A 14,843-nucleotide genomic window follows, 5' to 3' on the forward strand; every position below is an offset into this window, starting at 1 on the left:
TTCAATGTGGCCAAGTGCAAAGTAATGCACATTGGGGCCAAGAATCCCAGCTACAAATACAAGTTGATGGAGTGTGAACTGGCAGAGACTGACCAAGAGAGAGATCTTGGGGTCGTGGTAGATAACTCACTGAAAATGTCAAGACAGTGTGCGTCTGCAATAAAAAAGGCCAACGCCATACTGGGAATTATTAGGAAGGGAATTGAAAACAAATCAGCCAGTATCATAACGCCCCTGTATAAATCGATGGTGCGGTCTCATTTGGAGTACTGTGTGCAGTTCTGGTCGCCGCACCTCAAAAAGGATATTATAGCATTGGAGAAAGTCCAGAGAAGGGCAACTAGAATGATTAAAGGGCTGGAGCACTTTCCCTATGAAGAAAGGTTGAAACGCTTGGGACTCTTTAGCTTGGAGAAACGTCGACTGCGGGATGACATGATAGAGGTTTACAAGATAATGCATGGGATGGAGAAAGTAGAGAAAGAAGTACTTTTCTCCCTTTCTCACAATACAAGAACTCGTGGGCATTCGATGAAATTGCTGAGCAGAAAGGTTAAAACGGATAAAAGGAAGTACTTCTTCACCCAAAGGGTGATTAACATGTGGAATTCACTGCCACAGGAGGTGGTGGCAGCCACAAGTATAGCCACCTTCAAGAGGGGTTTAGATAAAAATATGGAGCACAGGTCCATTAGTGGCTATTAGCCACAGTGTATGTGTGTATATAAATTTTTTTGCCACTGTGTGACACAGAGTGTTGGACTTGATGGGCCGTTGGCCTGATCCAACATGGCTTCTCTTATGTTCTTATGTTCTTAATCTCTGTAGTATGGAGATCAGTTGTAGTTCTGGGAGAACTCCAGGCCCCACCTTGAGGTTGGCAGCCCTACCCTACAGCTATGCATCATCTGTGAGCCTGGATAGTTGCCATTGCAGCACCAGCATTTCATGGATGCAAGTTACATGTCAAATTACGGCTTTGCACCAGGACGTTTTAACAAAAACAACTTCTCCTGCAAAGAAGGAAAAGCCCCCAGTGTTAGATGCCAGACCCGAAGACCCCTTGGCCAGTCCCCCGCCATATGTCCTAGCATACCCTCCTCTCCTAATGCCGCCAGTTAGAAGAGGTGCCGGGGCAGCAGAAGGCAAGGCTGATGGCGAGAGCCAAGCGCAGCCAGTTAAAGGCGCTCCAGAATCCTTTGATGAGGAGAACCAGGAAGCAGAGGCGAATGAGGGAGCCTGGGCTCGAAAAAGCGAACAAGATCCCTGAGAACTTTAAATCCAATCCAGCAGCTGTTTTCTGAACAATCATTTCATGCAACAGCCCCCTGTTACTCCACGCCTGTGTCTAATAGCCAGAGGTTAGCTGCATGTTTCAATTCGCCCTTGAGCTTTCCTCCAACACTGAACTCTCTCCCAGCACTGAGCAAACTTCCAGTTCCTCCATGGCCTCCCCCTCAACTTTTCCGGGTTTTATATCTGGCACAGAGGGGCTCACTGCTAGCTCCCCTTTGGGAAGTTCACATCCCTCAACAGCCTGGCACCGGCATTGAGACCCGATATATGTATGTGCCCTTCACTTCAAGTGATCTAGTAAATTGGAAAACCCATACTGTTGCATTTTCTGACAATCCTGCCCCAATGACAAATCTGCTAACCAGTATTATGGCTACACATCAACTTACCTATGCAGACTGTCAACAGCTTTTACTGGCCCTCTTTACAACAGAGGAGAGAAGCCGCATCCTGCATCATGCCCAAAACCATGTAGAAGAAAAAGTCCGCCCAGAAACTGCAGAGTGGATAAAGGCCCGTTTTCCTGCAACAGACTCAAATTGGGTCTCCAATGGCCCTGAGTCCAAAGAGTGTCTACCAGAATACAGGCAGGCAATCTTAGAGGGGATGGAAGAGGCAGGCAAGAAGCCTATTAATATGTCCAAAGTCAGTGAAGTTCTCCAGAAAGCAGATGAGAGCATCAGAGCTTTTGCTGAGCGCTTGATGCAAGCATTTCGAATATATACTCCATTCGATCCTGAGGCTGCAGAAAACTTATGCATGGTGAATACAGCTTTCATTGCTCAAGCCTATGCTGACATCCGCAAAAAGCTCCAGAAGCAAAATGGCTTCGCCGGCATGAATTTATCCCAACTGCTAGAGATTGCCCAAAAAGTTTATGCCAATCGGGATGTAGACCAGAGGCAGAGGGGCTGTTCAGGGGCAAGGACTGCATGGCAGAAACCAAAGAACTGTGATGATCTGCTGATAGGGGCCAAAGACTTACAGACCTGCCAAGAAGCCACTGCTACTTTGCTAATGCTCCTAACTGAGGCTGAGTATAAAGTGTCTCGAAAGAAAGCTCAGCTATGCCAAGAGCCAGTGAAACTTTTAGGCTTCCATATATCCCAGGGCAGACGGCAGCTAGGCAGGGAGCGAAAAGAGACTGTGTGTGCTATTCCTGTGCCCACTACCAGGCGCCAGCTGAGAGAATTCTTAGCAGCAGCAGGGTCTGCAGAATTTGGGACCCTGATTTTGCTATAACAGCTAAGCCCTTGTACGAAGCCACAAAGGGGGGAGAAAAAGCACCCTTTGAATGGACAGAGCAATGTCATAATGCTTTTGAAACCTTGAAGCGCCAGCTCATGCAGCCTCCAGCCCTGGGATTACCAGATACTGATAAGCTTTTTACTCTGTATGTGCATGAGCGAGAAGGAATAGCTGCAGGCATTTTGACTCAATTGCTGGGATCCTGGCCCCGACCAGTATCATATCTGTCTAAACAGTTAGACACTGTGGCTAAAGGGGGCCCCCCTGTATGCGTTCAATAGCTGCTGTAGCAAAACTTGTGAAGGAAGCAGACAAGTTTACCTTCGGGAGTCAACTTGAAGTAAAAGTACCCCACTACGTACAGGCACTTCTTGAGCACGAATGGAACTATTGGTTCACTAATGCCCGCATGGTCAGATACCAAGCACTTATGTGTGAAAATCCCAGAGTGAAAATAGTGACTGTGTCAACTCTGAACCCAGCCTCCATGTTGCCTGGTGTAGAATTAGAACATAATTGCCTAGAGGTTATGGGAAAACCACCCCCTATAGTCCAAGGAGTTTGGGGCGACCTCCCACAGTTGGGGAGCCTCATAACTTGTGAGGAATTGCAAGCCTTGGGCAAAGCTGTAAAAGATGTGAATAGGTATACCAAATTTATTCTCCTGTACATGCTTACCAGCCAAGAGACAGTGTGTGGATTAAAAGCTGGAGGGCAAAGACTTTGCAGCCTAAGTGGAAGGGCCCCATTACTATCCTTTTAAGTTCCCCTACAACTGTCAAGGTCCAAGGAGTAGCAGCGTGGATCCATTGGTTTCATTTAAAGCAAGCTGCAGATCACTGGAAAGCACAGCCAGTTCCAGGGAAGCCATTGGCTTTGAATTTTACTAAAGACTCTATCTGGTCTTAAGCCATCCAGTAAAGCAGGGGTGGGGAACCTCTGTTCTGGGGGCTGTATATGGTGGTGTGGCCCTCAGGGATTGCTGGACCAAACCAAGCTATGTGTCAGCCTCCCTGGGGCTGACTGGTCAGTGAGGATCATGGGGCTGTGCAGCAGCCTCCCCAGGCCTAGGCAGGGATCACAGGGCCCAGATGTACTGTGCGGCAGCCTCCCTGGGGCCTGGCTAGCTGGCCAGAATTGCTGCAGGGCCTGGAAAAGTTACTGTCACAGTTCAGTTTGCACTTGATTATCCCAGATGGTGTGGCCTAATATGCTAATGAGTTTGTGATCTAATATACTAATATTAGGGTGTGTGGTCTAATATGCTACTGAGTTCCTGCTGGGCATTTCCTACAAAATTTTATCTTGAACTCTGGCAATGTAATTTATTTTTCAAACTATTTTACTATCCTTTACCTCCATCATTGGTGGCTCAATGCTATAGTATGACTGAGATGGAGTTGTCCTGTTCAGGGTCATGACTGAGTCAGAACTATACTGAGTCACCCAATGAGTTTCTGGGCAGAGAATGTAAGTGGTTTCCATAGCATTGACACTTGGTCATACTATACCCTTTATACTTAAAGAGGTCACTTCTAGGTGACCTCTACCCGAACCTTTTTGTACCGCAGGGGAAGCCCAGGTCAAGGCAGCCACTGTTTCTGTTCACCTATCTTAATGAAGCAATAATCAATGATAGATTAGTGAAGAATGGATTCTGAATTGTATGTTCCAATAGTCTGAATATACAAGTCATTTTCCCATATAATGTTTCGGAATCAGAATATATCTAATTTCTTACAGAGGGAAAAAGCATTTTCCTGTTATTTTCAAAAATAAACTATGGATTGACATTAGTGGAAAAAGAGATGAATAAGAAGTAAAAAATTATTTCCAAAGATTACCTTAGGTGTAATCTGGAAATAGTAGGTTCATGCATCTTTTTCTGACCGTAAGCTTCCTTATTTGAATGCTGCAACCTATCTGAATAGCAATGTGTAACTACTTGCTTCACATTGGCAAGCTCAAGGCAGAATGGTTCTATCATGTTCTCTTCTTCTAGTGATGGGGTAGTAAACACCAGAGAGAACAGGTAACCACCAGTGAATAACGAAACCTCCCTTCTGTATTATCTATTCATCACACTAAGTGACAAGGCTCATGGGACATGTAATACTTGCAGATCACAACTATTTAAGGATACTTATTTTTCCCCACAATCATTTTCAAAACGTGCCTTGTGGAAGCAACGGCAAAGTCAAAATAATCTGGTGCGAGGATGACACATGCTTGCTGCTAACCTCAAGACACTTTCACTTCAACTCATCCATCTTATTCAGCCATCTGACAATTCCAACATACACAGGTTGTTAAAACACTTTGTTCTATGCACCCTCAAAGTAGGCTTTGTACTATGATTCTTGCAAGCTCTGTGGAAAAGGCTACTCGTTCAGTTCCAAGTTCAATGACATGACTGTCATGCAATTTAATAAATACCAGAGTAGAAAGTATCACCTGAAATCAAATTGTAGACTATGGGTACAACAAACATATTTTAGACTTATAAAAGACATGCTGCAAAGGATGCTGCACATTTTTATTGGATCGTGTCCTCCATCATCAGCAATGTTCCCTCTAAGCTGAGTTAGCTCACAGTTTTTTTGGCTCACACATTTTTGTCTTAGCTCAGGAAGGATGGCCCCAGAGCAGACTAATTTATGCAGTAGCTCACAACTTTAATGCCAGTAGCTCATGAAGGAGAATTTTTGCTCACAAGACTCCACAGCTTAGAGGGAGCATTGATCATCAGATGTCCCAAAGCATATCTTATGCTACCACTCCACAGGCCCGCTTGAGGTGACCATCTGACATCTGCTAAAGCAAGACTTTACAGAAATTCTGCAAATCTTACTTGTTTGTGTTTGCTTTTTATTACCAGAATTATTTGTTTTTAAATACTTCCATCAAGCTCAAAGTCCTTCCAATCTAATTAAAACAGCCATACAAAAATATTAAAATCTTTATCAAACTAAAATGAATAATTAGGAGAAAAACAAGCTAGCAGGAGTCCTAGCATGTAAAAGATTGCAATTTAGGAAAGCCTCAATCCAAAGGGAAATCAATGGATTATAAAACTAATAACATAATCAGAAGCAACAGAAAATAACCTAATCTTCACATCTGAATACAGAAAGAAAAGGCACCAGGCAAGAAGAAGAGGAGAAGAAGAGATTGGATATAAAGAGTGGCTTATAATCACCTTTCCCTTTCCCTCCTCACAGAAACCCTGTGATGTAGGTGGGGCTAAGAGAATTGCTCTTGAGCAGAACAGCTCTGAGGGAGTTATGACCAGTGTTCTTTTTATTTATTTTATTCGATTTATATCCCGCCCTACCCCACCGAGGTGGGCTCAGGGCGGCTTACAACATAAAAAGCTAACAAAAATCAGTTTAAAATACAGTAATAATTATACAATAAAATACATAAAAACACATAAAACTCACTTCAATATGTACTATGCTACCTTTCCTTAAATCAATTCTTCAATATTCCAGTATTCAATAATCTGATGTTTGAGATTTGAATATTCAGGCATTCCGATAACAATTAATTATATGCCAACGGGAAGAGGGCTGTTTTGCAGGCCCTGCGGAACTGTTCAAGGTTCCGCAGGGCCCTCACCTCCTCCGGGAGCTGATTCCACCAACAGGGAGCTGCAATCGAAAAGGCCCTGTCTCTGGTTGCTTTCAGACGGGCCTCCTTTGGCCCAGGGATTATAAGGAGGTTCTGAGACCCCGATCTCAGCACTCTCTGGGGAACATGTGGGGAGAGACGGTCCCTAAGGTAGGCAGGTCCCAGGCCATAAAGGGCTTTAAAGGTCATAACCAGCACCTTGTACCGAACTCGGTATGTTATCGGCAGCCAGTGCAGTCCCCGAAGTCCCGGCTGAATGTGCTCCCGCCTAGGGAGCCCTAACAACAGCCGGGCAGCGGCATTCTGCAGTAGCTGCAACTTCCGGGTTCGGCACAGGGGCAGCCCCATGTAGAGGGCATTCCAGTAGTCCAGCCTCGAGGTGACCGTTGCATGGATCACTGTTGCCAGGTCGCCGTCCTCCAGGAAAGGAGCCAACTGCCTTGCCCGCCTAAGATGAAAATATGCAGACTTGGCAGTGGCTGCTATCTGGGCCTCCATAGTTAGAGTAGGCTCCAATAGCACTCCCAGGCTCCTAACCCTGTGCGCCGCTGACAGAAGCACACCATCGAGGGCCGGTAAGGGAATCTCCCTCCCCGGACCACGGCGACCCAGGCAAAGGACCTCTGTCTTCGTCGGATTTAGCTTCAGCCCGCTCAGCCTGAGCCATCTAGATATGGCCTGCAATGCCAGGTCCAGGTTTTCTGGGACACAGGCAGGCCGGCCGTCCATAAGTAGATAGAGCTGGGTGTCATCAGCATACTGGTGGCAACTCAGCCCATATCTCCGGGCAATCTGGGCAAGAGGGCGCATGTAGATGTTAAACAACATCGGGGAAAGAACTGCTCCCTGAGGGACCCCGCAATCCAGCGTACCTCCGGGACAGTTCACCCCCAATCGCCACTCTTTGTCCCCGACCCTTGAGGAAAGAGGTAAGCCATTGTAGAGCCAACCCCTGAATCCCCACGTCGGCAAGACGGCAAGTCAGCAACCGATGGTCGACCGTATCGAACGCTGCTGATAGGTCTAACAACATCAGTACCGCTGAGCCGCCTCGGTCCAGATGCTGCTGGAGATCATCCACTAGGGCAACCAGCACTGTCTCCGTCGCATGACCCGGGCGAAAGCCCGACTGATGGGAGTCAAGGACGGAAGCATCCTCCAGGAAACTCTGTAGTTGCAACGCCACTGCCCTCTCAATGAGTTTACCCAAAAAGGGTAAATTCGAGACCGGCCGATAGTGTGCCAATTCGGCCGGGTCCAATGTTGGTTTTTTTAAGAGGGGGCGGACCACTGCCTCCTTAAGAGGTGTTGGAAATTGCCCTTCCATCAGGATACCTAAGCTCCCTCTGGCACGATTTAATAAGCCAGGAGGGGCACGGGTCCGAATTGCAAGTTGTAGGGCATGCAGACAAGAGGATCCTGTCAACTTCCTCCAGGCTGAGAGTGCCGAAACCATCCCGAATACAGTCTGAAGACAGGCAAGGAGCCTCGGGTTCGCATACTGTCTCCAATATGGCGGGGGCGTCGTGGCGGAGCAATGCGACTTTATCTGCAAAAAATTTCGCAAAAGCCTCACAGCCGATTTCCAATTGACTAGCGTTTGGGCTGCCCTGTGGCAGCGTTATAAAAGTCCGAATTGTGTTAAACAATTGTGCCGGGCGCGAAGTTGCAGACGCAATCCTAGCTGCAAAGTATGTTTTCTTTGCGGCTTTGACTGCCATCTCATAGGACTTCATACATTCTCTATAAGATGCTCTAGTCGCTTCGTCTCGAGTACACCGCCATTGCCTCTCTAGTCGTCTGAGTCCTCGCTTTAATTGCCGCAACTCCTGGTTATACCAGGGTGCTAGCTTTAGGCGAGGGCGCAGAGGGCGTCTAGGTGCAATCTTGTCGATGGCCCTGGAGAGCCTATCATTCCAGGCCTCCGCCAGGTCATTGAGGGAATTGCCAGAGGGCCAGGGATCCCGTAGAGCCATCTGGAACCGTTCAGGGTCCATCTGGCTCCGTGGGCGAGCTAAAATACGCTCGCCGCCTAAACGGGCTTGGAGTGGAATATCCACACGAGCCTTAAGGGCATAGTGGTCCGACCATGGCACTGTCTGAGCAGTAATATCGTCCACTAAAATTCCCGCCGTGAAGATCAAGTCTAACAGAGGTAGCCAGTTTGGTGTAGTGGTTAAGTGTGTGGACTCTTATCTGGGAGAACCGGGTTTGATTCCCCACTCCTTCACTTGCACCTGCTGGAATGGCCTTGGGTCAGCCATAGCTCTGGCAGAGGTTGTCCTTGAAAGGGCAGCTGCTGTGAGAGCCCTCTCAGCCCCACCCACCTCACAGGGTGTCTGTTGTGGGGGGAGAAGATATGGGAGATTGTAAACCGCTCTGAGTCTCTAATTCAGGGAGAAGGGCGGGGTATAAATCTGCAATTCTTCTTCTTCTAACATGTGCCCCGCCTGGTGGGTAGGCGTTGTAACAAACTGGGAGAGCCCTAGCGTCGCCATGGATGACACTAGGTCCATCGCCTGACTAGAGGACATGTCATCGGCATGGACATTGAAGTCACCCAGGATCAAGAGCCTTGGGTACTCTAATGCCCAGCCTGCTAAGCTGAGTTAGCATGAGCTACCTCACAGATTTTTAGCCTCCAGCTCACACATTTTTGTCTTAGCTCAGGAAAAATGGCCACAGAGCACACTAATTTATGCAGTAGCTCCCAACTTTAATGCCAGTAGCTCACAAAGTAGAATTTTTGCTCACAAGACTCTGCAGCTTAGAGGGGATATTGGTTATGACTCAACCAAGGTCATTCCAATAGGTGGAGGAGTGGGGAATCAAACCCAGTTCTCCCAGATAAGAGTCTACACACTTAACTACTGCACCAAACTGTCTCTCTTCAGGGAGCTTGTCATTTTTTTAAATTATTATTTTATAGATATTTCTATCTTAAGGGTTTTATAACATAGTTTATTCTTTTCTAAATCCACTGATTTCAATGGACCTAAGGGTATAACTCTGTTTAGCATCTAGGATTTGTTTGTTTGTTCGATTTCTATTCTGCTCTCTTCTGCTTTCAGAGCAGATTACAATGTAAATATGCAATTTAAAACAATTAAAAACTATACGTTGCCAGACCCTTAACCGACAGTGCCTTTCTGAGAAACTGACCAATTAGTGGGGTTGAAAAATTATTAGAGCACTGGTTCCAGGTTTAATCCTTATCAGACAGTGGCTGGCCAGCCGCTTAAAGAGAACTGTTGCCTTGTGAAAATTGACATACACACATAATGAATTGAGCTGTGGTTCCAGAAAAATTAGCTTTTGTTGGACAAAGATAATCGCCATCAAAACACATGTATTTTTACCAGAAATGTGTTACATCTTGCATTTTCTGAATAAGAAACTCTGACACCTTTGTAATTAATTGTGCGCAAATTATCATTCCTGTGTCAGTGGACTTTGTACGTATATGTTTGTATGAAATTTTGTACAGTTTACAGAGCCATTGTTTGTATATTCGCAAAGAAGTAATTGTACACAGTTTTGGGTAACAATTATGTTATAAAGCCTATGATGATATTTCTGAGTAACAATAATTGGTGGTATAACTGTAATTCTCCAAACATGGTTTTAACTTAGTCGTAGACCCTTGGTGGAGACAGGTTCCTGCCACCAGGCTGTGCCTGCCAACTGCCAATCAGCTTTCTAGCAGAGGGACTTCCTAACAGAAAGAGAAAGGCCCAGGCTGCAGGAAGTTATATCATCACACCAGTGATGTCTGGCCAACACTCAAGTATTCAGGTAAAAACTCTATGGCCAAAGACATTTTTACTACGGAGTTTTTGCCCAAATACCAGAGCATTGCAGAAGTACACTATAGTGAAGAACAAGTCAAGGGGCCAGAGATGGAGAAGAATTATTTAAGTGCTGCACTATTCTTCTTCTCAGTATGCATGCCAAGAGAGGCAGGAGATATGGTACCCATGTTCTCAATACATGCACATTAGCTGCATCAAAAGGCAGCATAAAATGGTTGTCCTATAGAGACTTGTAACCCATTAGGTAAGGCTCCATGACCCACCTGAGGCCCCAACCTATGGATTAAAGATAGGGTTACCAACTTCCAGGTGTTGGCTGGAGATCTCTTGGGATTACAACTGATCTCCACACTACAGAGATCATTTCTCCTGGAGAAAATGGCCACAGGTGGACTGCATGATGTTATATCCCCCTGAAGTGCCTCCCTTCCCCAAACCCTGCCTTCCCCAGACTCCACCCCCAATATCTCCAAGTATTTCCCAACCCAGAGCTGCCAATCCTACTTAAAGACCACAGCAACAGAGAATGATGAGACTAACATCTGTTCTTCTAGTCAAATTGCTGCCTCTGCATTTTTATCCACAAATCAATCTGCTGTATAAAATCAGTATGCTTATTTTTAGATCATCGTCTTCTGAAATAATGATTCGCTTGGAAAAAACAGAAGCAGCTCACACCGAGCGTCTTCAGCAATTATCTTGGAACTTTTGTCTAAATCACAGACATGCTACACAAAGTGCACCTGGTCATGAAAAGGACAGAAATAAACTTTCTCTAAGTGACACAAGTCAACATTTACAGTTTTATTATTTTGTAGCATGTTCATTGTGTATTGTATTTTACAGAATACAAGACAGATTTCTTCCCCAAGGAATTTAAAATTTTATACAAAGAACAAAATTATACTATACATTATTTTTTTAATGGTGCAATTCAAATGTTACACATTTCCAACATGCAATGCAATTCCACATAGGAAAAGGCAAGAGGCCACATTAACATTCTCATGTGACAATCACATCTGTTTCTGAGACCACAAAAAGGAAAACATTTTGAAAAGAACACATTCACATTTTTCTCATTGTTCTCAGGACAAGTGGAACCCCAAAATCCCATTCGTACAAACTACAAATTGACCAAAATTGTCTCTGTTTGAGGTAGAAATATACACTGTTCCAATGCTCCCACTAGAGAAGTTGATAAAAACTTCCCCGCTCAGTTAAATGAAGTTATCAGTATGGCAGAGTGGTTCTATAGTTCAGTTGAGACATCTAAATAGCTTAAAAAAAAAAAAATCACTGCGTATTCACACCATCACATTGACCCTCATTATACATTTCCAAAGTAACTGCAAGATGAGTTAAAGTGGGTGGAACATAATTTGTCAGACTTTAGGGTGCTAAAAACAGTAGGATCTGAGAGCTAACAAAGCTAAAGAGACTTGCAGCGCCATTCTACACTCTGTTAAATTCAAAGAAGTAATCCACATCTGTAATCCAACTGTCCTTTCAATGGTCTTCGAAGAACATGAATCTGCACAAGACAGCACTGTTAGTCTTGTCAAAAACAAAACTTGGCTGACAGAAAAGGTGGAAGAAGGGATATATGCAGAGGTGTTAAATTTGGTTAGAAATAAAGGCAGAGGGAGGCAGAAATCAGAACTCACCTTGACTCTACCACTCAACTACATGCTTTCAGGGTCTCATTCTCATAAATGTTATGCATTGTCCATTCCTCAATTTCCCCACAGCCAGACTGCATATACAGGTGTATGAAGAAGCCCCAATAAAAATGTAGATATTGAAAGAAAAGTCAATGGGTGCTTCCACAATCCTGTCTTCCCTCAGAGGATAATTTCAACCCAGAATACATGCCTGAATAAGGTTATAAAGGTAAAGAAATAAGAGGAAAAGAGCAACGAGAAGGGAGTAACGGCTGCTATAGAAAGAATTATACTTTCTTTAAAAAGGAAAGGGAAAAATACTAAACAGACAGCTCCAGCAGAAATACATTTAGAATGCCACAGTCAGCACTGCCCTCAGGAAGAGCTGGTTCAGGCACTAGGAAGTTTTAGAGAAATAGGCACACCCAGTCACCTGACAAAGTACTGTAAGAAAAGGGTAGGTTAAGAATGTATGACATGCAGTTATTTCCCATAGTATTAGGACAGTGTTCCAAACAACACATAAGCTGAATCTTTTTTAGCTCCCAACTATTTAAGGCAGAAATCTGAATTTTCCAGACAGGTCTTTTGCTTTTTAAACCCTGCTTCACGTTCTCTAAAAGCACTACCATTCCAAACATTTTGAGGCAATGGCTTTAATAGAAATGAGAAAATGATACCACAACTTCCTAGCCTAGTCAACATGGACAGAGAAGATTCTCTGGTACTTTTTTGTACCAGTAACACATTGCTTTGATTCACAGAAAAATAACTTCACAAAGAAGGAAAATAGACTCTTCATATAGTATTTTTAGAACATACCATTAAAAGATCACATTATTCTCACTGCAGAATGTATCTGACAAGTGATCAAACAATTCTTCTGTTCAAGCCCCTCTGGAAGCGTCATAACCAGGTTTACTCAGAAGTAAGTCTCATTTTATTCAGTGGAGCTTGCTTTCAAGAAAGTAGTTAGAATTACAGCCTTAGTATGTTAAAGTAAATTATAATTTCACTGTCCTTTTGTTGATTGAAATCCACTTGTTATGCTTGTTCTGAAATATCAATCAACTTGAAGGTTAAACTACATCATTACTATCAACATTTTCTAGCTCCAGTGCAGAGCAGGAATCTAAAGCATGCATTTCAGAAGTATTTGTGTTAATTTGTGGCTAAGGACAAACTTCTAGCTCCGTACAGGAAGGATTTATATACCTTCCCTATTGGGGGGTGGGTGGGGAGACTTTAAATGAGATACCATAATAATAAAAAAACAGAAGCTGAATATTGTTGTCAAACCACAGCAACACATTTTTTAAAAAAGTTTTAAATATCAAATACATCATATATGTACACTTTGCACAACTGTATCCAAGTGTTTTTAAAATAAGGAAAGGTTTCTATTTCTGCAATTAAGATAATGTTATGCTAACCATATTCTTCTTTGTTACAAATGTTGGACTGTGCATAAACGTTATTTTAAAAAACTAAAGATACTTAAATAAATTGATAGTTTCTTCAAACACCAAAGAAAAATGCTAAGAATATATCACAGTAGCATGTCCTACCTGGAAAGAGAGGCGGTCTTTTCTTGGGGCGCCTTGGATGGATAGGTTCTAAATTCCTAATATTTCTCTGATACTTTCCTTTAAGGTCATTTCCTAGGAAGAGTTCTGACGGCAGACTACCCCGTCTCATTGATTTATAATCATTCTGGTATGAATTCAGTTTAGACTTAGTCCTAGAATGAAGATTGTTGTCATCAATTGCCATTATGGCACACACATCAGCCAGGCTGTCCCCAGTGTGGAAACAAAAATGCAAAAAACAAGGAAGCTGAGCCAAAAGTCGACTGATGAAAACAGTCTCCAACAATTTTTGATGTTCTCATGCTTAGCAGAGCACTTGTTTGGTAAGTTTAGCAAGTGGATAGGCGTGGGCAAAAACAGGTGTAGAATTACTACAAAGCCCCTCCTTTCAAAAGTCAAACAACCCAGGGGAGGAGGTATAGTGAAATCATTAAAGCTAACAAAGGTTTGTGAATGGCTGGAAAGTTTTCAACGGACTCTGGCTGCAGAGCTAAAACGTTGCTTTCAAGAAGGCACAGAACTGCTTGTTTCACTGAAAACCTTGCTGCACCAAAAATGTAATATCCTAATTAACCTTAAGGAGGGACATATCTGAAAAAAATACATACATGCTGCAAGTTATCATGTATGATGGCTTGCTGGAGATAAGGTTTGCAAATTTTTTGTGTGTGCTCAAATGTGTGCTTTGAAATGTAAGTGTTTTGACAAGAAACTACATATTTGTGCAGAAGAAAACAAGTTCTACTTAACAGGAAACAAGTATGGAATCATAGGATTATTTTAAGAACCACTATTAAACTTTAAGTGTGTGTTGCGAACACAAGTGCTTCCAGCCCTACTCAAAGTCAACGGGATTTAGATGTCTGTGAACAGGACTGCAACCCATTTCTTTACCAGGGTTTAGATTTTTATATAATAAGGTGTTTATTTTCACACCTGCTTGTATGCATGCTTTCCCATGCTATTAAAAAATAACATCAGAATAACCCTGCTAACTAAACATAATTAAACAACAGCGGGATGCTTCAAGGATAGGTCATAGCTCAGTGATAGCTCAATCGGCACAGAAGTCCTATAGACAATGCAACAATTAATATGCTTCATTTGCGTAATTAGTAAACAACTGTGCATAATGTCCAGCTGCTGGGATGAAACAACCCTAAGTGTCAATTGGGGTTGCCAGCTTTTAAACTGGTCCCTCTAGTTGTTCCTTTAATATCAATTTGATCAGTGGCAACTATCAATCACGTGATATTAATTTTTCCTGGCCAATTGGGAACCTTATTTTTAAAGTGGGAGCATCCCATTTCTGCAGGGTTCCTCCCCCACTGCATTGTGTCTTCCATAGTGGGCCTCCTTAAGCCTCAGGGCTGGGGAAGGAAGGCACCAACTGAGCACCACAGGTCCTTCCTTTCTCCCCCTGAAACAGGACTCTGGCATTGTGCTGCTTCTTTCCTCCCAGGCATGTCTGTGAAGCCTGCCTTTTATTTCCTCTCTGGTCTTTGTACATACAAGACCTGCATAAGACATAGCAGAGCACAGTGCTCCTGAATTGTACTGTTCAAACCTTCAGCAAAGTGATATGGATAAGGATTTCACAT

General features: G+C 43.7%; 1 protein-coding gene across 1 annotated transcript in view; it reads right to left on the reverse strand.

Moving 5' to 3' along the window:
- FRY (FRY microtubule binding protein) overlaps nucleotides 1-13,595 on the reverse strand; it is a 225,217-nt gene extending 211,622 nt beyond the window's left edge. The window contains exon 1 of the mRNA XM_060234716.1: nucleotides 13,222-13,595. Coding sequence (XP_060090699.1) covers nucleotides 13,222-13,426 — 205 coding nt within the window. The 5' untranslated portion in view covers nucleotides 13,427-13,595. The remainder of the gene's footprint in view (nucleotides 1-13,221) is intronic.
- Between the last annotated feature and the right edge of the window lie 1,248 nt (nucleotides 13,596-14,843).

Source organism: Heteronotia binoei, chromosome 3 (assembly GCF_032191835.1).
Source record: "Heteronotia binoei isolate CCM8104 ecotype False Entrance Well chromosome 3, APGP_CSIRO_Hbin_v1, whole genome shotgun sequence".
NCBI lineage: Eukaryota > Metazoa > Chordata > Lepidosauria > Squamata > Gekkonidae > Heteronotia > Heteronotia binoei.